The 24,500-nt window shown below is 58.2% G+C and overlaps 2 protein-coding genes across 11 annotated transcripts in view; both read right to left on the bottom strand.

Annotated features, from left to right (window-relative positions):
* Positions 1 to 10,985: 10,985 nt before the first annotated feature.
* Positions 10,986 to 20,663, bottom strand: LOC111535031 (sushi domain-containing protein 2). Of its 3 annotated transcripts, XM_026448429.1 has the most exons (15): positions 18,430 to 20,663; positions 16,774 to 16,984; positions 16,395 to 16,546; positions 15,731 to 15,898; positions 15,091 to 15,265; positions 14,736 to 14,937; positions 14,460 to 14,545; positions 14,102 to 14,370; positions 13,873 to 14,016; positions 13,617 to 13,775; positions 12,582 to 12,830; positions 12,190 to 12,462; positions 11,897 to 12,073; positions 11,706 to 11,808; positions 10,986 to 11,621 (listed from the first exon to the last, which is right to left on the bottom strand). In XM_026448429.1, the coding sequence occupies exons 1-15, from the start codon at positions 18,503 to 18,505 to the stop codon at positions 11,597 to 11,599; spliced, it is 2,469 nt and encodes an 822-aa protein (XP_026304214.1). In that variant the 5' UTR covers positions 18,506 to 20,663; the 3' UTR covers positions 10,986 to 11,596. The 3 variants fall into 3 exon arrangements, with proteins under 3 accessions (XP_026304214.1, XP_026304213.1, XP_026304215.1); XM_026448428.1 differs by having other exon boundaries at positions 16,774 to 20,663; XM_026448430.1 differs by lacking the exons at positions 16,774 to 16,984; positions 18,430 to 20,663 and having other exon boundaries at positions 16,196 to 16,524.
* An 817-nt stretch (positions 20,664 to 21,480) lies between these two features.
* Positions 21,481 to 24,500, bottom strand: part of CABIN1 (calcineurin binding protein 1) — a 170,680-nt gene continuing 167,660 nt past the window's right edge. For 7 of the 8 annotated variants that reach the window (XM_026448420.1, XM_026448423.1, XM_026448421.1 and 4 more), the window contains 3 exons: positions 23,837 to 24,001; positions 22,305 to 22,618; positions 21,481 to 22,067 (listed from right to left, as the gene is read on the bottom strand). In XM_026448420.1, coding sequence (XP_026304205.1) covers positions 21,924 to 22,067; positions 22,305 to 22,618; positions 23,837 to 24,001 — 623 coding nt within the window. In that variant the 3' untranslated portion in view covers positions 21,481 to 21,923. The remainder of the gene's footprint in view (positions 22,068 to 22,304; positions 22,619 to 23,836; positions 24,002 to 24,500) is intronic. The other variant, XM_026448425.1, reaches the window with a different exon arrangement.

The following is a 24,500-nucleotide window of genomic DNA, read 5'->3' on the forward strand; positions in this document are numbered from 1 at the left end:
TATTGGTACAAAGATAAACAAACTGGCCAGTGGAATGGGACAGAGGGTCACCTGACTTCTGACAGAGGGGATACACCAGTGCAGTGGGGAAGGAATGTGGCTTTGGGGTATGGAGCTGAGTCATTTGGCTATCCACAGGAAAAAGTGTACCTTGAGCCAACCTCACACCATGCACAAAAATCTATTCTATTTGGTTTGATGATCTAATTATAAAATATTAAGCAATTTGCCAGGTACAGTGGTTCATGCCTGTAATCCCAACTACTTGGGAGGCTGAGCTGGGTGGATGGATCACTTGAGCCAAGGAGTTCGAAACCAGACTGGGCAACATAGTGAGACCCCATCTCCATAAATAAATAAATAAATAATCAAATAAAATATTAAGCAGTGTTTACAGAAAAAAAGAGAATATCTTTGTGACTTTAGGCAAATGCTTCTCTTTTTTTAATTGTTTTTTTATTTTGTTTCATACCAAAAATTGTTCTTAAACAGGACACAAAAAGTACTAATTATAGAAGAAAAAATTAATAAATCAGACTATATGAAAATTAAGAAATTCTGTTCAACAAAAGACATCACTGAAACAGTGAAAAGGCAACTCTCAGAATGGGTGAATATTTGCTGCTGACAACAAACTCTTATCCAAAAACTCCTACAAATCAATTAGAAAAATCCTGCCAATAAAAAATGGGCAAGAGACTTTAATAGATGTCTCACAAAAGAGGAGGTCTAGATGGCCAATGAGCATCTGAAAGCCTGCACAACTTCATTGGCTCAGCCTTGTAAGAAAAGCTCAAATCAATTCAACAACATGCTGTCATTACACGCCCATCAGAATGGCTAAAATGAAAGAGACCGGCCAGGCCTAGTGGCTCACACCTGTCATCCCAGCACTTTGGGAGGCGGAGGCGGACGGACCACCTGAGGCTAGGAGTTCCTGACCAGCTGGCCAACATGGCACAACCTCGTCTTTACTGAAAACACAAAAATTGGCCAGGCATGATGGCACACACCTGTAATCCTACCTACTCAGGAGGCTGAGGCAGGAGAATCATTTGAACCTGGGAGGCGGAGGTTGCAGTGAGCCGAGATCATGCAATTGCACTCCAGCCTGGGTGACAAGAGTGAAACTCTGTCTCAGAAAATAAAAAAAAGAAAAAATGAAAGAGACCGACAATAACAAATGTTGGAAAGAATTTGGCACAACAGAACTCTCACATGCTGCTGGTGCAAATATTAATTGTAAAACCACTTTGAAAAACGCATTTGGGGCTGGGCGTGGTGGCTTATGCCTGTAATCCCAGCACTTTGGGAGGCCAAAACAGGAGGATCACCTGAGGTCAGGAGCTCGAGACCAGCCTGGCCAACATGGTGAAACCCCATCTCTACTAAAAATACAAAAATTAGCCAGGTGTGGTGGCGCATGCCTGTAATCCCAGCTACTCAGGAGGCTGAGGAAGAAGAATCACTGGAACCCGGGATGTGGAGGTTGCTGTGAGCTGAGATTGTGACATTGCACTCCGGCCTGCACAACAAAAGCGAAACTCTGTCAGAAAGAAAGAAAGAAAGAAAGAGAGAGAGAGAGAGAGAGAGAGAGAGAGAGAAAGAAAAGAAAAGAAAAGAAAAGAAAAGAAAAGAAAAAAGAAAAGAAAAGAAAAAAGAAAAGAAAGGAAAACTGGCATTTTCAGCCAGGCACGGTGGCTCACGCTTGTAATCCCAGCACTTTGGGAAGCCAAGGTGGGTGGATCACTTGAAGTCAGGAGTTTGAGACCAGCCTGACCAACATGGTGAAACCCTGATCCTACTAAAAATACAAAAATTAGCCAGGCATGGTGGCACATGCCTGTAATCCCAGCTACTCAGGAGGCTGAGGCAGGAGAATCACTTGAACCTGGGAGGTGGAGGCTGCAGTGGGCAGAGATGGCACCACTGCACTCCAGCCTGGGCAAAAATAAATAATAATAATAAAATAAAATAAAATAAGAAAAAAGAAAAACGGGCATTTTCTTTTCCTTTCTTTCTTTCTTTCTTTTTTTTTTTTTTTTCTATAGACAGGGTCTCACTCTGTCACCCAGGCTGGAGTGCAGTGTTGGGATCACAGCTCACTGCAGCTTTGACATCCCAGGCTAAAGCAATCCTCCCACCTTTGCCTCCTAGAGTAGCTGGAACTGCAGGTGTGCACCAGCTTGCCTGGCTATTTTATTTATTTAGAGACAGTCTGGCTCTGTCACCCGGACTGGAGTACAGTGGTGCGATCTCAGCTCACTGAAACCTCCGGTGGGTTCAAGCGATTCTCCTGCCTCTGCCTCCCGAGTAGCTGGGACTACAGGCGTTGCCACCACACCCAGCTAATATTTTTAGTAGAGTTGGGGCTTGACCATGTTGGTCATGCTTGTCTCAAACTCCTGACCTCAGGTGATCCACCCGCCTCAGCCTCCCAAAATGCTGGGATTACAGGCATGTGCCACCATGCCCAGCTAATTTTGTATTTTCAGTAGAGACGGGATCTTACTTATGTTGGCCAGGCTGGTCTTAAACTCCTGGCCTGAAGTGATCCTCCTACCTCAGCCCCCCAAATAGCTGGGACTACAAGTGTGAGCCACCACGAGTGGTCCTATCTTGTTGCCATGGGTGACAAGGGTTTCCTGAAAAGCTGGGACCTTTTGTCACACATGTGGCCCAGGAGTCGGCACAGCTGAAGGCAGATCCAAGGAAAGGCAGAACAGTTGCAGGCCTGGCCTCTGCCTGTGACTGGAGAGCGAGCTAAGAAAATGACTTGTGTTTCACTTCTGCCAAATCTTGCACAGGAATCTCTTGTGGCTCACCCTAACCAGAAACATGCAGGAAACGGAGTTCTGGGAAATGTCACATCACCCAGCAACATGCTGAAGGCTCTTCCTATCTGGCAGAGCAAAAAATGTGAAGGCTCCGAACGCCAGTGACTGCGTGGGGACCCAGGCTCTCTTGTAGGTTGGTGGTGGCGTCAACTGGTACAACTCTAGATAGAAAATGCTTGTGCCATTTAACCAGCCAATCTGCTTCAGCGAATTTCTCCTCCAGGTTAACCTGAACTTATTTACACAGCACAACAGTGTTTAAAGAAGCAAAAGGCTGAGCACAGCTTCAATGTCCCCTAGCCAGGGGCTAGTTCCCTGCATTGTTCTGTTTAGATTTTTTTTCACCTTGCACACACAGTATTTATTTTCCACACTAATGAAAAAGGTAAGACCATGTTTTTATACCTATGCCTCTGGTGTATTGTTACAGGGACTGTCGTCCTAAAGAAAGAAACTGGCCAGGCGCAGTGGCTCACACCTGTAATCCCAGCACTTTGGGAGGCTAGAGTGGGTGGATCACCTGAGGTCAGGAGGAGTTCAAGACCAGCCTTACCAATATGATGAAACCCCGTCTCTACTAAAAATATAAAAATTAGCCAGGGGTGGTGTCACACTCCTGTAATCCCAGCTACTTGGGAGGCTGAGGCAGGAGAATTGCTTGAATCTGGGAGGCGGAGGTTGTGGTGAGCTGAGATCGCGCCATTGCACTCCAGGCTGGGCAACAAGAGCGAAACTCCATCTCAAAAACAGAAAGAAAGAAACAGAGGCAAAATTAATATAGAGAGTTTATTTGGTTCAAGGTTGAGAACGGTTGCCCCAGACACACTTCCAAGTTGCCTTGGGGAGTACTTCATTGGACCTTTGTTACAAGCAGATTTTTTTTTCTTTTTTTTTTAAAGAGATGGCATATCGCTGTGTTGCCCAGGCTGGCCTCCAACTTCTGAAATTAAGTGATCCTCCCAACTCGGCCTCCCAAAGTGATGGGATTACAGGCATGAGCCACCGTGCCTGGCCCAAAAGCAGTTTTTGTTTATTTATTTATTGAGACAGAGTCTCGCTCTGTCACCCAGGCTGGAGTGCAGTGGCGCGATCTCGGCTCACTGCAACCTCCACCTCCAGGGTTCAAGCGAGTCACCTGCCTCAGCCTCCCGAATAGCTGGGAGCCAGTTCAGAAGGTCAGCCTTCTGAACGCCTGGCCAAAAGCAGTTTTTTAAAAGACAGGATAAGGAAGTCAGGCATCATCGCGCACGCCTGTAATCCCAGAACTTTGGGAAGCTGAGGCGGGCGGATCACCTGAGGTCAGGAGTTCGAGACCAGCCTGACCAATATGGAGAAACCCCAGGAGAATCGTTTGAACCTGGGAGGCGGAAGTTGTGGTGAGCTGAGATCGTTGCCATTGCACTCCAGCCTGGGCAACAAGAGTGAGACTCTGTCTCAAACACACAAAAAACTCCACCAAAACAGAAATGAGCCGGGAGTGGTGGCATGCACCTGTGGCCCCAGCTACTCGGGGGGCTGAGGCAGAAGAATACCTTGAACCCCGGAGGTGGAGGCTGCAGTGAGCCAAGATCGTGCCACTGCACTCCAACCTGGGCGACAGAGCAAGACTCCATCTCAAAAAAAAAAAAAAAAAAAAAAAGGATAAGGAGTGGGCTGATACAAAGTTGTTTAGCGGGAATTGTCACTGGTTTACTAACCGCAATGGGTTCACCTTGCCAGCTGCCTAGACAGAGTCTATTTATCAAGACAGGGGAATTGCAGTGGACAAAGAGTAATTCATGCAGGGTCGAGTGGAGTTTTACTATCACTCAGATCAGCCTCCCCAAGGATTCGGGGACCACAGTTTTTTGTTTTTTGCCTTGTTTTTTTGAGACGCTCACTGCAACCTCCATCTCCTGGGTTCAAGTGATTCTTGTGCCTCAGCCTCCTGAGCAGCTGGGCCTACGGGCGTGCACCACCACACCTGGCTAAATTTTGCCCTTTTAGCAGAGACGGGATTTCGCTGTGTTGGCCAGGCTGGTCTTGAACTCCTGACCTCAAGTGATCCACCTGCCTCAGTCTCCCAAAGTGTTGGTATTACTGGCGTGAGCCACCGCACCCGACCAAGGGGATCAGAGTTTTTAAAGATAATTTGGAATTTGGTGGGTAGGAGCTTGGGAAGTGGGGAATGCTGATTGGTCAGGTTGGAGGTGGAATCACAGGGGGTTGAAGTTAGTTTTTCTTTTTCTTTTTTTCTTTTTCCTTTTTTTTTTTTTTTTTTGAGACGGAGTTTCGCTCTTGTGCAAGCTAGAGTGCAATGGTGCAATCTCGGCTTACCGCAACCTCTGCCTCCCGGGTTCAAGTGATTCTCCTGCCTCAGCCTCCTGAGTAGCTGGGATTACAGGCATGCGCCACCATGCCTGGCTAATTTTTGTGTTTTTAGTAGAGACGAGGTTTCTCCATGTTGGTCAGGCTGGTCTCGAACTCCCGACCTCAGGTGATCTGCCTGCCTTGGTCTCCCAAAGTGCTGGGATTACAGGCGTGAGCCACCATGCCCAGCCCGCAGTGATTTTTTTTTTTTTGCTGTCTTCTGTTCCTGGCTGCAATGGCAGAACTGGTTCAGCAACATTACCGGTCTGGGTGGTGTCAGCTGATCCATGGAGTGCAGGGTCTGCCAAATATTTCAAGCCCTAATTTTAAGTTTTACAATAGTGATGTTATCCCCAGGAGTAATTTGGGGAGGTTCAGACTCTAGGAGCCAGAGGTGGCACGACTCCTAAACTGTAGTTTTTAATCTTGTAGCTAACTTGTTAGTCCTGCAAAGGCGGACTGGTCCCCAGGCAAGAAGGGGGTCTCTTCGGGAAAGGGCTGTTAACACTTTTGTTTCAGAGTCAAACCATGAACTGAGTTCCTTCCCAAAGTTAGTTCAGCCTACACCCAGGAATGAAGGACAGCTTAAAGGTTACAAGCAAGATGGAGTTGGTCACCTCTGATTTCTTTCACTGTCATAATTTCCTCAGTTATACTTTTGCAAAGTCAGTTTCAATAACATGGGTTAGTGATGGGCTACACTTTTTTTTTTTTTTTTTTAGAGATATGCTCTTGCTCTGTTGCATAGGCTGGAGTGCAGTGGTGCCATCACAGCTTACTGCAGTCTCAACCTCCAGGGCTCAAATGATCCTCTTGTCTTAGTCTCCCGAGTAGCTGGTACTACAGGTGCAGGCTGCTATGGCTAAGTGTGTGTGTCTGTGTCTGTGTGTGTGTGTGTGTGTGTGTGTGTGTGTGTGTGTGTGTGTAGGTAGGCTCCACTATGTTGCCCAGACTGGTCTTGAACTCCTGGCCTCAAGCAATCCTCCTGCCTTGGCCTCCCAAAGTGCTAGGATTACAGATGTGAGCCACTGCTCCTTGCCTGGGTGGTTACTGCTGAACTATGGAGTATGAGTTATTGCTGGGGCTCAGAAACTGATACCTCAAAATATGGCACTGAACTGAAGAAGAAGCCACAAGGTGTCTCTGACCTCTCCCCGCCTCGGTCTCAATCTGTCAGCCAGAGCTCAGGATGAAGTTGTTCTCTGAAGTTCCTTATCTGCCTGAAGTCTGGACCTGCCAAAGAAGAAAACGATGAGCTCTGGCCCCTCCTGTCAGTCTCCCTTAACTGAACTCCTGTCACAGGAAGAAAGACTGAAATCTGTCAACACACCTGGACGGACTTGTCACAATCTATTGCTTACTCTTCAGGCCCAACACACTTTGTCCCAGGGCATTATATGTTTTTTTGTTTGTTTGTTTTACTTTACTTTATTTTTTGAGACAGAGTTTCGCTCTGTCGCCAGGCTGGAGTGTAGTGGTACAATCCGGCTCACTGCAACCTCTGCCTCCCAGGTTCAAGTGATTCTCCTGCCTCAGCCTCCTGAGCAGCTGGGATTACAGGCGTACACCACCACGCCCGGCTAATTTTTGTATTTTCACAGATGTGGTTTCACCATATTGGCCAGGATATCGATCTCTTGATCTCATAATCTGCCTGCCTCAGCCTCCCGAAATGCTGGGATTACAGGCATGAGCCACCCGGCCTGGCCCACTGTATGTTCTTTAAACCCATTAAATCCTCCCCACCCAGGCCAGGGGCAGAGGCTCATGTCTGTAATCCCAGCACTTTGGGAGGCCAAGGCGCATGGATCATCTGAGGTCAAGAGTTCAAGATCAACCTGGCCAACATGGTGAAACCCCATCTCTACGAAAAATACAAAAATTAGCTGGGCGTGGTGGTGGGCGCCTGTGGTCCCAGCTACTTGGGAGGCTGAGGCAGGAAAATCGCTTGAACCCGGGAGGCAAACGTTGCAGCAAGCCGAGATTGCGGCACTGCACTCTAGCCTGGGTGACAGAGGGAGACTCTGTCTCAAAACAAGAGAAAAAAAAATCCTCCCCAGCCCAAATCATGTAATGTCCTCCTGAAATCATCCTCACTCCCATCTCCTGCCAGCCCAGGGTGATCAAGTGCCTGCTGTGGGCCATCAGGAGACCCCTCCCCTCAGGGTCCAGTGCTGCCGAGGAGGAGGGAGTGGCCAGGGTAGTGCGTTGTAGGAGTGGGAGGTCAGGGGGGCTTCCTGCAGGAGTCTGGCTGCAGCTGGGTATCAAAGGAGAGATTCCCATCTCCCTTTCCCATAAGAAGCGGGGTATATAAGCATCTTTATCCCATTGGGATATTCGGCTATGACTCTATGATTCTCCCCAGTGCACGCTAATAAATTTGTATACCTTGTTTTCCAATTAATCTGCCTTTTGTGAGCTGATTTTTCCTTGAACCTTCAGAGGGTGAAGGGGAAGTTTTCCTTTGGCCCCTACATTATGGTGTCCAGCATATGGCATTTTACGGCTACTTGACATCGATTAGTCTAGAACCCACCTAGCAAGTGGCATCAAGGTGGGAGTGAGGCACGACTGCTGTGACATCCCGTCACATTTCAATGCCTCTCTGGGCCTGATAATTAAAGGGGGCGCTCATTCCTCAGATAAAAAGTTTATTTTTGGCCGGGTGGAGTGGATCACGCCTGTAATTCCAGTATTTTGGGAGGCCGAGGCAGGAGGATTGCTTGACCCCAGGAGTTCAAGACCAGCCTGGGCGTGCCTGTGGTCCCAGCTACTTGTGAGGCTGAGGCAGGAGGATCACCTGAGCCTGGGAGGTTGAGGCTGCCATGAGCTATGATCGCACCACTGCACTCCAGCCTGGGTGACAGAGTGAGATGTCATACAGACTAACTGATGTCAACAAAAGTTTCTTTGCCTCCTCAGCACCAACCAACTGCTTAAACAAATGGTCCCTGAAACGTATTAAGACTTAATCACAAAAGAAATGTATTTCCTGGTCCTGGAACAGCAGTGGGAGATCAGGTCAGCAAGGACTTGGCTGGCATGGCTTCCAAAGTCAGTCATCCTTACATCCTTGCAACAAAGGGAGCTGGTGAAAGCCTGGAGGGGGCCTGTGGGAAGCCAGACTCCTCCAGGATGCCTCCCTGACTTCCCACTCCTACAATGCGCTGCACTGACCCCTCCCTCCTCCTTGGCAGCATTGGACCCTGAGGACGGGGGGTCCTGATGGGCCTAGCAGAGGTCTGGCCCACAGCAGGCACTCGGCCACCCTGGGGCTTGCAGAAGGAAGCAGTGTGGCAGAGGAGGGGGTCCCTCGCTCCCCACCTGTGCCTGTACTAGACTGTACTGAGTCAGCAGACCCTGGCCCCCAGGTCAGCCGCACCCACTGTGCTCAGCCAACAAGAGACCTAGAGGGAGGCTGGAGGGCAGGGGGCACAGAGAAGTGGGGCTTCCCTGCTCTAGCCAGCGGGGGACCTGCAGCTGGGCTGTCACCTCTGTGACTCCCCTCGGCCCACAGGCCTGTGTGACGCCCACGGGGACCTGGACCTGGTTCCCATAGCACACTCCTTCCTCCCTTTGCCCTTCTGCCCAAGGTGTGTCTTGGGATCCTGCAGGGACCTCATTGGCTCCTGTTTGATCCCCCAGCTCTCTCATCACCTGTGTTTCCAAAGCCCTGGATTACCATCTGCCCCACTCAGATTGGTACCACCACGACGGTACAGGCCACTGGGTGACTCTGATACTCTGTCATTTCAACCCCACCGTGGACCACCCGCAAGCTCCCATGGCTGCCCGTCCTGCAAGCCCTGGGCTGCTGTTTGGGAGACCATCTCCCTGAGGCAGAGGTCACCGCCTTTGATGTCTCTAGAGAGTCTGCACCGGCTCCAGGCCTTCCGCCTTTGCACAGGCCCTGCCTCTGTCTCTTTCAGGCCCCAGGAAAAGCCCCTGGCAGGTGGTGGGGCTTCCCAGCCTGGCCTGCCCCTGGCACTGGGAATGTCTGATGTCTGAGGGGCCACGGACAGGGCACCCTTTCTCCTGCTGGAAAGGGGAGGTGTGGGGGCAGACCAAGGGCCCATCGGGGGGGGGGGGGGGGGGGGGGGGGGGAGCCCGAGGCAGGGCACACTTTGCTCTTAGGATGAAGTCTAAATGCCTTGGCCTGGCAGGGGAGGCCTTGGCTGGCCCCCGCCCCTGCCATTCCACAGACACCTCTGCACTTCCTCTGAGCCTTTGTGTAGACTGTTCCTCTACCCGGAACACCCTGTCCAACCAATCAGAGCTCTGAGAATCCAACCTGTTTCGTGACTTCAGTTCGGGGGCTGCCCTTGTCTGGGACACCCTCTGGTGGACCTGATGAGCTGCCAAGCTGCCCCTGACCCTCTTGGGCCCCCTGTAAACCTATGCCTGCTCCCTCATGTCCAGGCCTTGACCAGGAAACTGACCTCTCACCCACTGACACGCGGCTGGCCCAGGCCTGGCGTGGCACAGGGTGCGCTGGGGACTCAGGCAGTGGGAGGGGAGCCCTGCCTTACCTCATCTGTAGGGAGGAAACTGCCTGCCCAGCTGGCCAAGCGGCTGGCCCTCAGCCCCACCGTGCCCGGAGGTGCAAACCCGGAGAATGGGGAAGCAACAGAGTGAGGTCTAGAAAGACAGGAAGCCAGACCCCATTCCCGTCCGCTAGCCTCCTGCCACCCCGCCCTGCAACCCTCTCAGCTCTGTTCCCGCACACGTGCCCCATCATGCACATTCCCCTCCTTCAGGAAGGCCTCAGATGAGACCTGCCTCTGCCTCCCCAGCTCTCCCATTCGCCAAGGGCAAGGCTGAGTAGGTGGGAGGCCTGGACTCCCACCCTATGGTCAGTGCCTGCTGAATGACCTGGGGCGACCTGTGCAACCTCTTCAACACTCTTGAGATGGGGGGATGACCCAGGTGAGGGGAGGCAGAGGGGTGGGCTGTGCACAGACCTTGGCTGAGGTTGTGACCAACCCTGTTGATCCAACTGCAGGGCGGGGCTGACTGCCCTCCCAACCTCCCGCCACCCAGACTCGCTGTTCCTACACTCTGCTGCCCCCATGTGGCCACTCCCAGCGCTGCAGGCCACACTGAGGCTCCTCAACTCTCCACCTGGTGTTCTCCACCCAGCTTCCAACCTCCAGCCTCACCCTCTCCAGCACTTTCTCTGAGACCTAAGGGGCAAATCTGACCAATGCTACCCTGCCTGAGCCCCCATTCAGGACCCTCTCCACAAAGGTTGATGGGCCCTGGTCATCCTCCAGCAGCCTCGGGGGCTGTGCCTCCATGCCAGGCCCCACAGGAAGTGCAGAGGAGCTGCTCAGGTGGGCCATGGTGGCCTGAGGCCTGGGCTCTGTGCCCAGATTCTGGACATTCCTGGGCTAAGGAGCCTGGGCGCTGGTCTAATGTGGACTTGGAGCTGACCCTGCCAGTGACTGCCCCCAGCCAAGGAGCTGAGGCTGCAGGGCAGTGCTTGCCAGAGTGCGCCAGGGCGTGGTGAGGGGGTGGCACCTGTGCTGGGGGAGGGCCGTCCCTCTCCATCTCTTGAGCAACCCAAGTGAGCCCTGTGCTGTGTTGGCGGCTTCCCCACCCCACGAGGCGGCCATAGTTCTCCATCCCACTGCACACATGGAGAGAGAGCCTGGGGAGGGAGCATCCCCGGCAACCGGCGTGTGGAAGAAGCAGGCAGGGCTCACACCCGCCTCACTCTGGATACGGTTGGTGGTGACCCCGCAGGGGGGTCATGGAACTCTCCGGAACCAGGGCGCGGCATGAACACCAGGCGACCAGGGAAGGAAACAAGGCGCTTGTTTTCTCCTTGCACAGGCAGGGAGGGTGTTCCTGAGTGACCTTCCAGAGAGTTCGAAATTACAAGCCTGGAGTCCCGAGGGAGGTCTCTGCCGCTGGGGGTCTTGCTGTCTGCCCTGGGGTTCTGGGGCCTGTCCTCACCCCATCCGGAGTCCCAGGCTGGGCCCAGGGGTCCAGGAATCAAGGCAGCACTGCACTGGTGCCCGCACGGTCAGGGAGCAGGCCTCCACAGATCAGCGGTCAGGGGCCCTGGCATCAGGCTCTGGGGAGTGAGGTATTGGAATCTGAGGCTCAGGTGTGGGCGTGAAAGGGCTCAGGACACAGGTATGAGAATCCCAGGGTATGAAGTTTCAGGTCTGGGGATTAGAGCCGTGAGTATTTGGGGAACAGCACGGAGCGCTGCTAGCAGGGGGCTTGGGTGTTGGAAATCTGGGCCTCCTGCCTGGGGTCTGAGATGACAGAATAGGGGGTTAAAGGCCCAGGTATCAAGTGTCTGGGTCCCAGGTGTCTGGTCCTGGGGATGCGGGAGTCGCAGGACTTGGGTGTCTGTTCTCAGGAGTCTTGGCCTGGTGCTCACAGCCGAGCTGCTTCCATCAGGGCTGTGTGCCCCAGATGTGCCTGCAGCAGAGACGCAGTTAGAAGTAGGCTTGGCGGTCCCACCGGCTGCCCCGGGGTCTCGGGACAGGGGCTGGGGGGTCTCACATGTTGCCCTTCCTGCGTCGCAGCAGCACATAGACAAGCGCAACCGCCGCCACCACCGCGAGGCCCCCAAAGATGATGCCCAACAGCACCGTGTAGCTGCGTCCTGGTGGGGGAGCAAGTGTCAGCGAGGGGCCCTTTGGGGTGATGAGTGGGGACAGGTGCAGGCAGGTATATGAGCAGGGTGTCCTCACCTGGCTGGCACTCCGGGGTGGGTGAGGACCAGGTGCCATCAGCCTGGCAGGTGCTGGTCTCTGCCCCGGCCAGGCTGTAGCCGTTGTCACAGTGGAAGTAGATGGTGGAACCCGCCAGGTACCTGTTGCCCTCCTTTTGTCCATTGGGAGGTGGGGCCAGCCAGCCACAGGACACGACTGGGATGGGGGCAGAGTGCAGACAACAGGCCTGAGCTGCCATGCATCCACACATCTGGCCACCCCGGGGGGTCCTGTCCCAGGACAAGGTGCCCACCTCCCCCGCCCGCCCTCACCTGGCTGCAGACTCCGCATGCGACGCTGGTGCAGCTGGTGGGCCACCCGAGTGGCATTGCCCGTGCTCAGGCTCCCAGTGGCCGCCACATCGAAGTTGCAGAAATGATCGTCGCCGCATAGCTTGGCTGCCTCTTGTGCCTGGCTGGGGTTGAGGGTGGTCTCACTGGTGAAGAGGGGCTCGAAGGTGGGGTCGTGCTTGGGTTGGTACAGGAAGTTGTGGACCAGGAACCAGGAGTCGTAGGTGAGCAGGGAGGACGCGTTGTGCACAGCCCCTGGAAGATACACGACGGGGGCCTGGCTGGCGTGGCTCCCCTTGGTCCCCAAGCCCCGCCCGTGCCGTGTTTCCCCCAGTCCCCGCCCCGTCTGCCCCATATACTCCACGGTCACCCACAGTCGGCCCCAAACAGGAACAGCTCCTGGGGACTGCTGCCCGGGGGCAGGACGCGCCCGCTGCGCAGGGTGAAGTCGTCAGTGGGGTCGTTGTTCAGTGTCCCAAGGAGGCCGTGGGTGTGGGTGAGGAACTTCTCAGGCAGCAGGACGGACACACTCAGGAACGGGCCCTGCACGCTGACCTCCAGGCCGGCCCCTGATGCCAGCATGATGGAGACCCTGTCCCTGGCAGCCACTGACAGGAACATTCCTGGGCACAAGTGGGACGGGTCAGGGTCACCCGCTGTAGACACCATGTTCTGCCCTCCCGCAGCCCCAGGAGAGGGTGGTTGGCACCCAGGGGCTGTGGGTGAGGGCACCTGCAGGGGAAGGGGGGTGTCCAGAGGGCCAATTCTGCTGACCATGACCCTCCACCACCCCTGCCATGCTTGTGATGGAACTCCCAGCGGCACCTGAGGTGCAGCCCCTGCGGTGAAACCCCCATGCTGAGATGCACGTGTGGGTCCCTCTGGCCTTGGCTGCAGCAGCCACACCTGCCTGGGCACGTCCCGAGGGTCCTTGCACCCTCAGTGCTGACAGGCCCCTCCCAGGTCCCCACGCATCCCAACCAGCAATCATTTCATTCGCTCAGTTCCCTAAGGCAAGGGGTTCGGATGCTGCAGCTACCGCTTGCCAGGGACATCCTTAACCGTGCAGGACTGGCGACCTTGCAGTGGCTTTTGAGGACTGAGGGAGCGACAGGAGCACAAGAGTGGCTCTGTGCAGGCCAGTGGTGAACGTTACCGGGTGAGTTCCCTCCAGACGGCTCCCGGGATGTTCCGTAGGGGGACATGTCTCCCCGTCCTGGCCTCTTGGCTTTTGATCAGGTGGGTACAATGTGGGCACCTCGGTGGGTGTGAAGGCCTGAGGTCGGACCACCCAGGCCTCTAGCCAGGGCTGGGAGAGGCATGAAGGCCCAGGGCTTCCCCTCAGTCTCCCTGCAGGAATGGGGAGGAGGTGAGGGCAGCCCGCAGCCTCGCGTGGCTGAACTACTCACCCTTCAGGTCCATCCAGCTCTGCTCGGCGAAGCTCAGCACCTCCTGGTTCAGCAGCACCTCCAGACCGCTGGTCCCGCTGGCCAGCCTGACCTCCACCACGTCTGAGTTGTCTTCCTGGACGGCTACTGCGGTCAGCCCCGTGCCACGGGTCTGCGTGCCTGCAGTGGTGGGAGCGGAATGGGCGCCACTTGGCTCCAGCCTCCCACCTTGGATCTACCCCATGCCACTCAGAGCAGCCCCTAGCCCTGGCCTCACCGTTGGACATCCTCCCGGGCTGGGCCCGCGCCTGCACCCTCAGGTCAGTCAGTACTGCCTCCAGCAGCACGTACTCTCCACGCCCATTGAATGTGAAGTTGGTGCCGTCAAAGGTCACAAAGTGTGGGTCTCCGAAGGCGGAGGCTGGGGTGAGAGTGGAGGGTCAGGTGGGATGCACCCCAGCCCAGCCCGATCTTTCCCAGGGTCTGAGGCACAGGATGGCACCCACCCAGTCGCGGGGGCTGGTAGTTGCGGCAGTCATTGGAGGGCCGCCGTTGCATGTAGCGGGGGCAGTCGGGTGCCCAGAGGCAGCAGTAATAGAAGCTGAGGACATCGTAGAGCCAGTGAGACATGCCGGGCACTCGGGGTGGCGTGCGGAATGGGGGTGCGCCCCAGTCATGGCCACGGTCGGGAGTGCTGCCACTGCTGGAGTCGGCCGTCAGGAGCTGCGTCCCATCCGCTGTGTAGCAGCACTGCTGACCCGAGCCGTACCGAGGGCTGCGGGAGCCAGTGGGTCAGGGCCAGGCCACTGTTGGGAACCTACCTCTGTCCCCAATCCCCACCCCGGCCCCAGCCTGGGGGCTCACCTGGCCTGCACAGAGCGCACACAGTGCACGGCCCCGGGGTGGTAGGTGCACACGCTGCCCTGCTCCATGTCACAGCCGTAGTCCGTCTGCAGAGCAGCAGGTGGCCGTCACCCAGTGGCCTCCGGTTCTGTCATCCCCTTCCTGAAGCCAACCCTGCAGGGGCCCTGAGACCCCCGCCCCACCCTCCAGGACACCTCTGTCTGCCTCCCCTGATGCTGGCCTCAGTGGGGAGGCGATCCCCTCATCCCCACTCCTGGGCCCTGATGGGAGGCTCACGAAGAAGCGGCCGGAGTCAGCCCAGGCCTGGGTCAGGGTGCAGGGACAGTCCGGCAGCTCCTCCAGGAAGTTGGGCAGCTGATCCTCCAGCTCCTCCCAGGCCTGGCACTGAGTGCGTGCCCAGGCCACAGGGTCCTCTCGGAAGTCATCGCTCAGGTGCCAGGCCAGCGCGTGGTCATTGGTCCAGAGCGCCTGCACGTCCCTGTGGAGACAACGATGCTGAAGCTGGGGCCAGGCCACACCACCCCATGGTCGCCCACTCTCCGCACCCCCGACCCGGGCTGCCCAGGCAAGCACGATGGGCCGCAGGCAGCCGGGCCCTCCGCCCATCACCTGCGCCTCCACGCCTTCTTACTTCTGCCCCGCGTAATTTTTGCTGTCGATGATCCGAAGTGCACCCACTTGCCATCTCTGGTAGCTGGGAGGAGCAGGTTTTGGGGTGAAGGTGAAAGAGCCGGAGTTGGGGATGTGTGTGGCCAGGGGGTACAGGTACGACCACTTTGCAGTCCACTCCTGTGAGTAGGGCATTCCTGAGGGAGAGGAGGCCTGGTTAGCCCTGGGGCTCCTTGGAGGCCTGGCCCCAGGCCTTGGCACCTACAGCAGCCTGACAGGTGGGTGGATGGACCGCCAGGCAGTCCCCTTAGGAGGGGTTGTTCTAGCAGGGACCCTGGCTTGGGTGACCACCACCTCCTGCCACACTCCAGGATCCATGTCCCTGCTGGAAGCGGGGCCCAGGGCTATGCCAGCCGTGCAGGGGTTCCGCATGAACCTCCTCCCCGGGAGCCAGGCCCCACGCAGCTGCCCCTTCCCACTTGCCTGACCCCCCTGGCCTGCACTTCCCTCCATCCGAATCCTCAGTCTCTGCCTGGAATCCCCTTCCCTCCTCAGCCCCACCTGGAAACTCCTCTCCTGCCCCCACACAGCTGGAACTCCCTTCCTCCCACCTCTGGGGGCCCAAAGCTCTGGATGCCACTCCAGCCCTCAGCTGGCCTCACCTGTCTCCTCATAGCCCCACAGCTCGATGGTGACAGTCTGCGTGGGCAGCGCCTCGACGTGCCAGGTCAGGCTGAGGTTGCCTGAGGTGTCGGCGGTGCCATAGTATTGCCAACGCGTCTCGTTCACCAACTCGCTCTTTTCCGTCATTGACACTTTGTTGGGGTGCACTGGGCAGGGGAGGTGAGGGGTGAGTGAGGACCTGGGCCCGGAGTGTGCAGGGAGGAGGCCCTAAGGCTTCAAGGGCTGTGGGAGCCCCCAGGGCCAATGCATGGCAGCAGCTGGGTGATGGTCTCTCCGGCCCTCACGGCAGAAAAGGACACTGAGGCCGCAGAGGCCGGGGCCTGCCCTCCCTCCACTGCCCACGCCTCTAGCCTCCACCCGGCTTCTCCCCTGCCCTGGCGTGGCAGAGCTCGGTGGATAGGCACCGGCCCACCTCGCTAGGGACCCCTGCAGCTCCCACTCACTCTGGGCTGGGATCGCTGTCTGGATGCCAGGGAGTAGAAGGAGCTGAAGGAACTCTCGCAGGCGGGCAGGCCTCCTAAGGGACTGGTTCAGCCAGAGTGGCAAAGCACGGGCGGGCCAAGTCTTGGTGTGCATAGATTAGCGCTGGGGAAAGTCCCCGTGGGGGCAGACTGTGGGCAGGGAGGAGGGCTGAGGGCTCACCAGCCAGCCAGGTGCCCGCGCGAGGGAAGGAGTGGCCGTTGTCCAGTGAGACGGTGAAGGGGACGCGGCCGCTCTCATAGAGCAGGGGTGACACACAGTGCACTTGCCCGGAGGAGTCCACATGGCCGAGGGTCTGGATGCTCTCCTTAAACCTACGGGCACGATGGTGGTAGGAGGGGCTGGGCCATCGCAGGCTGAGCCTCTCGACAGTCCGGGCCCCCGACCTCCCTGGGGAACCCAGCCAGCCAGCCGTCCCTGTGCCCTCCTGCCTGTCCTGGGTCCGAGGGGCTCCACTCAGCCAGCCAGTGGGTCTGAGCCCTCAGCACGCACGGGGATGGGGGTGTGGGGCCCCGGTGCCCGGCGTCCTGGGCTTCCCAACCTGCAGATCACACTGGTGTCTGTGGGGCTGGACATCTTGAAGTGCCGCACCACAAAGTCCTTGCCGCCCATCATGGAGCCTGAGTAGGGCAAGATCTCCAGGCAGAAGTCCCGGAAATCTAAGCAGCAGGTGCCAAGGCCGGAGCACGTCGGGTGGCAGGAACACGGACCGTCCAGGGCGCCACAGCGCATGGAGCAGCTGTCTTGGGCATCTGGAGGAGAGGATGCTAAGGGCCTGGGCCGGCAGGTGCTGGACTGGCTGCCCCACATGCAAGGCCTGTCTCTGTTCCTCCCACAGCCCATTGGACAGCAGCATCCCAGGAGAACGCTGGCCGGGAGCTGCACTGGCCACCACATGGACATGGTAGGAAGGCACAGGGCCCATGGGGATGGGATGAATCTTAGCACAGACCATCTGGCTGTTGCCCCGATGGGCTAGAATGCAGCGAGAAGAGGCAAAAGGCTGCATCCGCTCAGCCCTGCAGGGTCAGGAGAAGTCCCTGGGCATTACTATACTTCAGCCACCAAGTCCTCTATCCCACAGGTGGGGGTCCTCAGAGGGCCACGGTAGCCGGAGCCCTCGACCTCTCTTGGCTCCCCACGGTGTCTGTGGACAGCGTGACTTCTGAGGGGCCTGAAGCCTGCAGAACCCCTCTTGCTTGCCTGGACTGGGGTGGGGGACATGGCTGCCAAGAGTCCCATTCGAGGCCTGGTAGGCAATGATGCAGGGTCTGAACTTGACCCTTTTCGCTCTCCCAGGGACTGTAATTGAGACCCCAAAGAGAACCCTGCCCTCAGGGCAGAAGGCCAGGGCTGCTCCCCTCCTTTTTGGGGAGAGGAGGGACATTTCAAGCAGGGGTCCCAGCAGTGGGGAAAGGGAAGTGGGGGTGCACACTGTGAGGGGCTGTGAGCGCCGGGCCCAAAGCATCTCCTATGGGCCATGAGACCTGCGGCAGGGCCGTATTTCCAGGGGCTGGCATGAAGGAAGGGTTGCAGGGAGGGACTGGGGCGGGTACCTGCACCCAGGCCGGAATCGCATGTCCCTGGCCCTTCCCCATCCCCCGTCAAAAGAGGCCAGTCGAGGGCCAGGCCTGGGCCTGAGCCACCCCGCTGGCCCCACTCTACTAAGTGCAGTGCCTGGCACTTAAGAGCAACAATAAATATGTACTGGCCAAGGCTGTGGTGGCGCACAGGGATTAGAGAAGGAGGCCGAGAGATGCTTGTAAGTGAGATAAGTGGCAGGAGGGTGAATGGGAAATGGGGTGGGGAGTGGCCTGTGGCCAGTGTCCTGGTTCTGGAGTTTGGGGCTTCCCCTAGACTTTCCCGGATTCAGCCCCACCCTGATGAGGACCCACAATCCTGGCTCCCCCTCCACGGTCCCGCCCTGTCAGGGCTGGGGATGCAGGCTGAGGCCTCTGCTGGTCTCCCCCGCCTCCCTCCTAGCTCCCAGTGGGTTTAGGGTGGGCCTGGCTCAGATCTCCCATCCCCATGGGCTGTCCCACCACATGGACCCTCAGAATTTCTTCCCACCACCCCTAGCACAGCCACAGATGGCCTGACAGATGGACAGAGGCTGAGCCCAGAGGGGCGTCTGCCCAGGCCTGGCTGCAGCCAGATGGACAGACAGATGGGGGCACAGAAGGGCAGGGAGGCATACCTGCTGTGGGTCCAGGGCCTGGGCCGGGGGCTGTCGCCAGCAGCAGCAGGGCCCAGGGCAGGAGGGCTGGCTTCATGGTGCAGTCTGTGTCTGCAGCCAGCAGTGCAGTGGCTCTGAGGCGAGTCGGCCAGAGAAGCTCACTCCCCGCCAGCCTGGCCCCGCCCGCCCTGCACTCTGCAGCACCGCCCCGCCCCGCCCCTCCTCGCCCCTCCCCGCCCCTCCCCGCTGGGTCCCCTCTCAAAGTCCACAGGTGCCTGCGTGGACCAGCAAGGCCCAACCTGCCCCGTTAGCACATTCCTGGCCCGCAGGCATGGGTCGGCCCTGGGACCCTGTGGGAGGGTGAGGAGGCTGGAGCCTCCAGCTGTAGGGCCTTTGGCAGGCGATGAGCTGGATGTCCAGAGGCCAAAGCTCAGACCCCGGGTCCCAGCCCCGCCCTGCGTGCAGGGTGTGCCAGGCGGGGCTGCAGCAGAGGATGGGATGCACAGGGTGGGTAAGGCAGGGCTGTTTAAGCTCTAGGCAGGATTCCAGCCTCTGTGGCCCTGACATTGACCTCCATCTCTAGCCCTCATCTTCCTGCAGGAAGGAGGTGCTCCCAACTCATCCTCCAGGGGATGCGGGAGCTGTTTGGGTCAGACACAGGCTGAGCCCTGGGGCCGAGGCAGCTCTGCAGGGGACCCCTCCGGAGGGAGGAAGGAGGGAGGGGAGAGGAGATACCCAAGCCCAGCTGGGGGCCCAGAAGGGAGACAGGGCCCATCCCCGGGCTCCAGAGATGCCACCACACTGGGGAGCCTTGGCTCTCCCAGTCACACCTAATCCTGCCACTCAGAGTTTGCATAATCTAATCAGTGTTTCCCTCCCCTTCTTGAGCAGATGAGGAAACTGAAGCTCAGATGTGGACAGGCAAGGCTAAGCCAGGCCCTTGGTGGCTTCTGGGAGCCCCTGCAGCCAGGGTGGGCGGTAAGGGCTGTGGCCTGGGACTGGTCACTTGGGCCCTGCCACCTGGGCTGGATGTCCAGACAGGCGGGTGGTCCTCTCCCAGCTGAAGCTTCTCAAGGTGTCCAAAAGGGACTCTTGCCACACTTGCAGGGAGTCAGAGCTGGCCCCAGGGCATGAGCTCAGGCCATCTGGTCTGTGATCTGCCCAGCACTTGGGGCCAGGCCAGCCCATTGTTCCCCAGCCTGTTCTCTCTCTTGCCTGGGTGGTGCCTGCTGGGAAGCACAGGGTGTTGGCAGCCACCTGTGGCTCCAGAGAGGTGGCCCCACCTGAAGGTGTTAGAGGCGTGCGCTGGGGGACTTGGCTCCTGAGTCCCCACACACAGCTGTTCCAGGGAAGCCACACCCGCATTTGATGTCTTCCCACCTCCCAAAGACATTTGGTGAGAGGCTCCCAAGACCTTCAGCTTCTCAGGGACTGTTTCCAGAAGGGAGAAAGTCCCTTAACCCACAACGGCGCTCAGGGCACCTCTGCAGGTGAGTGTCCTGAGTGGACACTGAGGTGCTGAGCCAGGGAGAGCCTGTCTGCTGATCCCAGGCTGGCGAGGGTACTCATCCCAGGCCCAGGGCTGAGGTTGCTCCCTGCAGCACTGGGTGCGGGGGAGGGTCCGAGGTGTCCGTCCTCCTGTAGGTGAGGCTCCGGGGAGGGGTGTTGGGGGTCGACTGAGATGGTTCCTGGGAACTGGAGGACGAAGAGCTGCTCCTTCCTGTTTCTGGCCTGGGCACCCTTGCTGTGCGTGTCTGGAGACGATGGAAGTGCGGTAGGGGCTAGGTGTGCAGTCTGGGAGGCTCCTTACCCCAGGCCCTGCAGGGAGGGGGTGTCAGCTGAATAACTGCGGCCAGCCGGCTCATCTCAGCCCTCCAAAGGCAGGTTCAGCCAGAACCATCTAGGGCCGCCAAGCCTCTGGTTCCACAAGGGCGGTGCCTAGCCCTTTACATCTTCCTTCCTGGGTGGTGGGTGTGTCCAGCCCATGAGTGGCGCAGGGCAGTAAGGAGGGTCCCCATCTCCATCCTGGACAGAGAGCCTGCTCCATAGGCCGTCCCAGGGGCCAGGAGGGCCCCTGCGGTGCTGGGAGAGGAAGAGAGTGGTGAAGGGTGGGTTTGGGCCCCTGGAACCTGTGCATCCCCAAAACAGATGGGCCTGGAGCCTTCCGGGGCGGGGCCAGCTTTAGGGACTTGTTTAATGCTCTGTGGGGGCTGCCTTAAAATCCTTAATCATTTTTGATCAGGCATGGTGGCTCACGCCTGTAATCTCAGCAGTTTGGGAAGCCAAGGTGGGTGGATCTCTTGAGGTCAGGAGTTCGAGACCAGCCTGGCCAATATGGTGAAACTCCATCTCTACTAAAAATGCAAAAATTGCCGGGAGTGGTGGCGTGTGCCTGTGGTCTCAGCTACTTGGGAGGCTGAGGCAGGAGAATCGCTTGAACCCAAAAGGCGGAGGTTTAGTGAGCTGAGATCGTGCCACTGCACTCCAGCCTGGGAGACGGAGTGAGACTGCTTCAAAAAAAAAAGAAAAGAAAAAAGAAAAAAAGAAAAGAAAAAAAAAAACCCTTAATCATTTTTGAACAAGGGGCTTCATATTTACGTCTTGCACTGAGCCCCACAGCTATTCTCTGACCGGCCCTGTTAGGGCAACGGTGTTGGGACTAAGTGTCCTCCCTGCCGGCCCCATCCCCCCTTTCCCTCCCTGACAGACCCTCCTCCCAGCCTCTCAGCAGCCCCAGCCCTGCCTGCCCTCCCACCATACAGCCTCCCACCCACCGACAGCCGGGGGAGTTCTGGGGATGTACCTAATGCCCCTTTGAGGCCCGGCTCCAGCTGCACTGGAGGCGTCTGCCCGGCCCAGCCCCAAACCGGCACTCTTCTTACCCCACTGGGCACCTCCAGTCACTGCTTTGGTTGCCTGGCTGATCCCTGAGATGCTGGAGAAGGAGGGAGGCTGGGCCCTGCCCTATGGGCTATGGCAGTAAAGGCCCAGGCCCAGAATCCCTGGGGACAGCAACCCTCCACCCAAGACTCTGCCGGATTGCCCCCTAGAGGTGAGCAAAGAGGCAAAGACAACTGTTCCATCTTTATTAGAAAAGCAACCAAAAAAAGTGAGGGGCGAGCCTGGCCCTAAAGGACCCCTCCACTGTGACACAGGCACAGCCGGCTCATCCCGGCGTCGAGGGGTGGACATGGCCAGCTGGGTGTGGGCAGATTTACAAAGTCAACATTTCATAGAAAAGGATGCCGCCTGGCGTGCAGATGGCGACCAATCCACTTTCACATGGCTAAGGTGGGCCCCTCCTCCTCTGGGTTCCCACATGGTGTGGACAGCCCTGACCTGGGTACAGGGAGGATGCCATGAGGAGGTGGACTGGGCAGGCCTGCGGGCTGTGCGAGGAGTGGCATCCCACGTGGGCCTCTGGCCCTGCCCAGGGTCCAGGCTGAGGGGGCATTCCAGGGCATCCCAGGCCTGGCGGGTCTCCTGGGGCGTGGCGGTGCGGCTGCAGGGGCCCCTCAAATGTCCATGTAGTCATCGTCCTCGTCTGTCTCGCTCTCCAGCGAGGACTCCTGGCTGGATGTCTCCAGGACCTCCAGGGCCGGCTGGCACAGGCTTTCCTTCCTCACGTTGGCAGCAGACTGGGCAGAAAGGATGGCTGACTGCAGAGAGGGCCGAGCGGGGCACTAGTCAGGGATGGTTGGGCTCTGCCCCAAACCCCTCTGCCACCTTCACCCCTGCCCCAGGCTCCCGATTCACCCTTACCCCTGCCCCAGGCCCCTATGCCATCCTCACCTATACCCCCAGGCCCTCCTGCCACCCCCACCCCCGCCCTAGGTCCCCTTGTAACCTGTGCCGCCCACCCACACACGTGGCTCCAGCCCAGCCCCTGAGGTCACCTTCAGCTTCTGCTTGGTCTCCTCCGAGATGCTGCCTTTGGGGGAGAGCAGGGTTGGGGTGGGTGGCGTGACGGTGATCTCAGGGGGGAACTTGGTGGCGGCGGAGGGGATGACCAGCTTTGGCATGTTGGGCAGGGGGCGGGACTTAGCCCGGCTGGGCTCTGCCTTGCCTGGGTGACCCTCTGGTGGCTGGGCACTCCCACCGCTGGGGGCCTCGGAGCTGGCGGCTGTTGGGGGAGAGCTCAGGGGCTGAGTCTCACTCGCAGCCTCCTGAGCCTCCCCTTCCCTTCTCGGCTCAGGCCTCAGTTTCCCCTCTGGAAGACAAAGGGACCAAGAGCACCTCCTGCCTGCTGTATCACACGGTGAGCACTTTATCTCGTCCCCACTGGTCCTGGGTCTTTATGCTGTGTAGTTTGTGCCGGCTGGCAGGCTCAAGGCTTCTACCCTGGGCAGATACTTGGCTCAAGCCTGCAGGGACCCAACTCTGGCCCTGGGCTGTGGGGAGCTGGGACTGTGAACCTCACCCAGTAACACCATGAACTCAAAAAGCCCAGGGCCTGAGACTCCCCGAGCCTTGCTGGGTTCTGCAAGACCTCCAGACATCATGCTTGCATGAACTGTCACATCCCCACAACCATCCTAGGATCCATGTCCTATTGGTGTCTATGCCCCAGGGAGGACACTGAAGCCCAGAGCTGGTCACTCAGCCAGGCATGGTCACTGGGCTGGCCCCAGGGCCTCCACTTTCACCTCATCCTCCAGGGGGAGCAAGGGGCTGAGTTTGCCCAGAGCCTGAAGGCTGGGACAGTTGCAGGCCTGGCAGCCTCTAGGGAGCTGCATGAGCTGGGAGGACCCGGCTGGCCTGGCTCGCCTCCACATTCCTCTGCAGCCCCATGGCTTTAAAAGGAATGGGGTTTACACAGAGCCCATGCCTGGCCCCCAGGGGCTGGCGCCAGGTCCTGCCATCCCGAGTGGTCTATGGGAGGCCCACGCCAGGAGGAGTCCCCAAGGGGCCTGCCTGGTTGGAGCAGCTGGTGGGAACAGGCCGGATAGAGGCCGGGGCTAGAATCTGACGTGGTTGCCGACAGGGACTCCTGCTTGGCCCAGCCCAACCTGTCCACCCTTCTGCCTGCTGCTGCTGTCCCTCAAGTGTCTGTCATGGGGACCATGCTCCTCCCTGTCCATGACTGCCCCTCTTTCCCCACTCTGGGCTCAGCCTGGGTTTTGCAGGGCGCCCAAGCAGGCTGCCTGCCCTCGCTAGTACCCCTCCATGATGCCAGGGACAGAATAAGTCTCTGGTGTCCCTCTTTACCCAGCCCCTGACACAATGGTCCACGCATTAAACTCTTCAGCCTGGGTCTCTCCCTTGGCTCCCCTCTCCGGCCTGCACTACCCCCATTTCCCCCCCATCTCATTCCACGGGGCATCCCCAGGCCCTGCCCTCCAAGGCCAGGCCAGGAAACCCACCCTGGCTGCCAGTTGTGAGGCAGCCTCCTGCGGGCTGGTGCTGGGCTGCTCCCAACTCGCCTTACCCTGGCTGCAGGTGGGCTCGGTGCCTGTCCCTGGGGCAGCCTCTGCTGGCCAGCAGTGTGGCTCTGCTGGGGAACTTGTGGGGGCCGTCTTCACTTGTGGACTGCGCCGTGGCTCCTGGGGTGGGAAGCCCGTGCCCTCTGCCACTCTCGCCAGCTCTTCTCCCTCTGTGGGGACATGGGCTCACCGCGGGTAATGGATTCATCCACCTCACAGGCTCCTATGCATCTGTGCCAGGTCCCATGGGCCCAGGCTGTGTCCTGGGACACTGGGCAGGGGAGCATGGCTGATGCTGGGATCCTGGCTGAGGCGTCTCTCCCCTCCACAGGGCAGCCCGGGTTGGTGCTGCCAAGAAATCACTCACCACCCAAGAGGACACTGGTGGGAGCTGGCTCCCCAGCCCCAGAGGGCTGCCCGCCCCCGAGAGGGCTGTACACCTGACCCAGTGGGGCCACACCTGAGTCTTCGAGGCCCGGCCTCTCTAAGATCCCATCACAAGGCAGTGAGAGGGGATGCAGGGTGGTGTCCACTCTCCCTCCAGCTCACATAAGCAGCATTCAGAAACAAGATCAGGACCAAAACCCAAACAACCCAACTAAGACCACAGTGGACGCTGGCACTGTGGCTCCTGTCCAGCCAGCCACACCTTTCCTGGCCTGAGGCAGG

The sequence above is a fragment of the Piliocolobus tephrosceles genome, chromosome 19 (assembly GCF_002776525.5).
Source record: "Piliocolobus tephrosceles isolate RC106 chromosome 19, ASM277652v3, whole genome shotgun sequence".
Taxonomy (NCBI): Eukaryota; Metazoa; Chordata; class Mammalia; order Primates; family Cercopithecidae; genus Piliocolobus; species Piliocolobus tephrosceles.

Bases quoted from the DNA above. Each gene is read 5' to 3' on its own strand.
- LOC111535031 (XM_026448428.1), bottom strand. From the start codon at position 17,135: ATGTCCATGTGGTGGCCAGTGCAGCTCCCGGCCAGCGTTCTCCTGGGA. The intron at 16,547-16,773 runs GTTGGGAAGCCC...TCGTGCCCGTAG, and splicing joins GACACCAGTGTGATCTGCAG to GTTTAAGGAGAGCATCCAGA. The intron at 11,809-11,896 runs GTGAGGACACCC...CTCCCCCACCAG, and splicing joins CACCCCGGAGTGCCAGCCAG to GACGCAGCTACACGGTGCTG.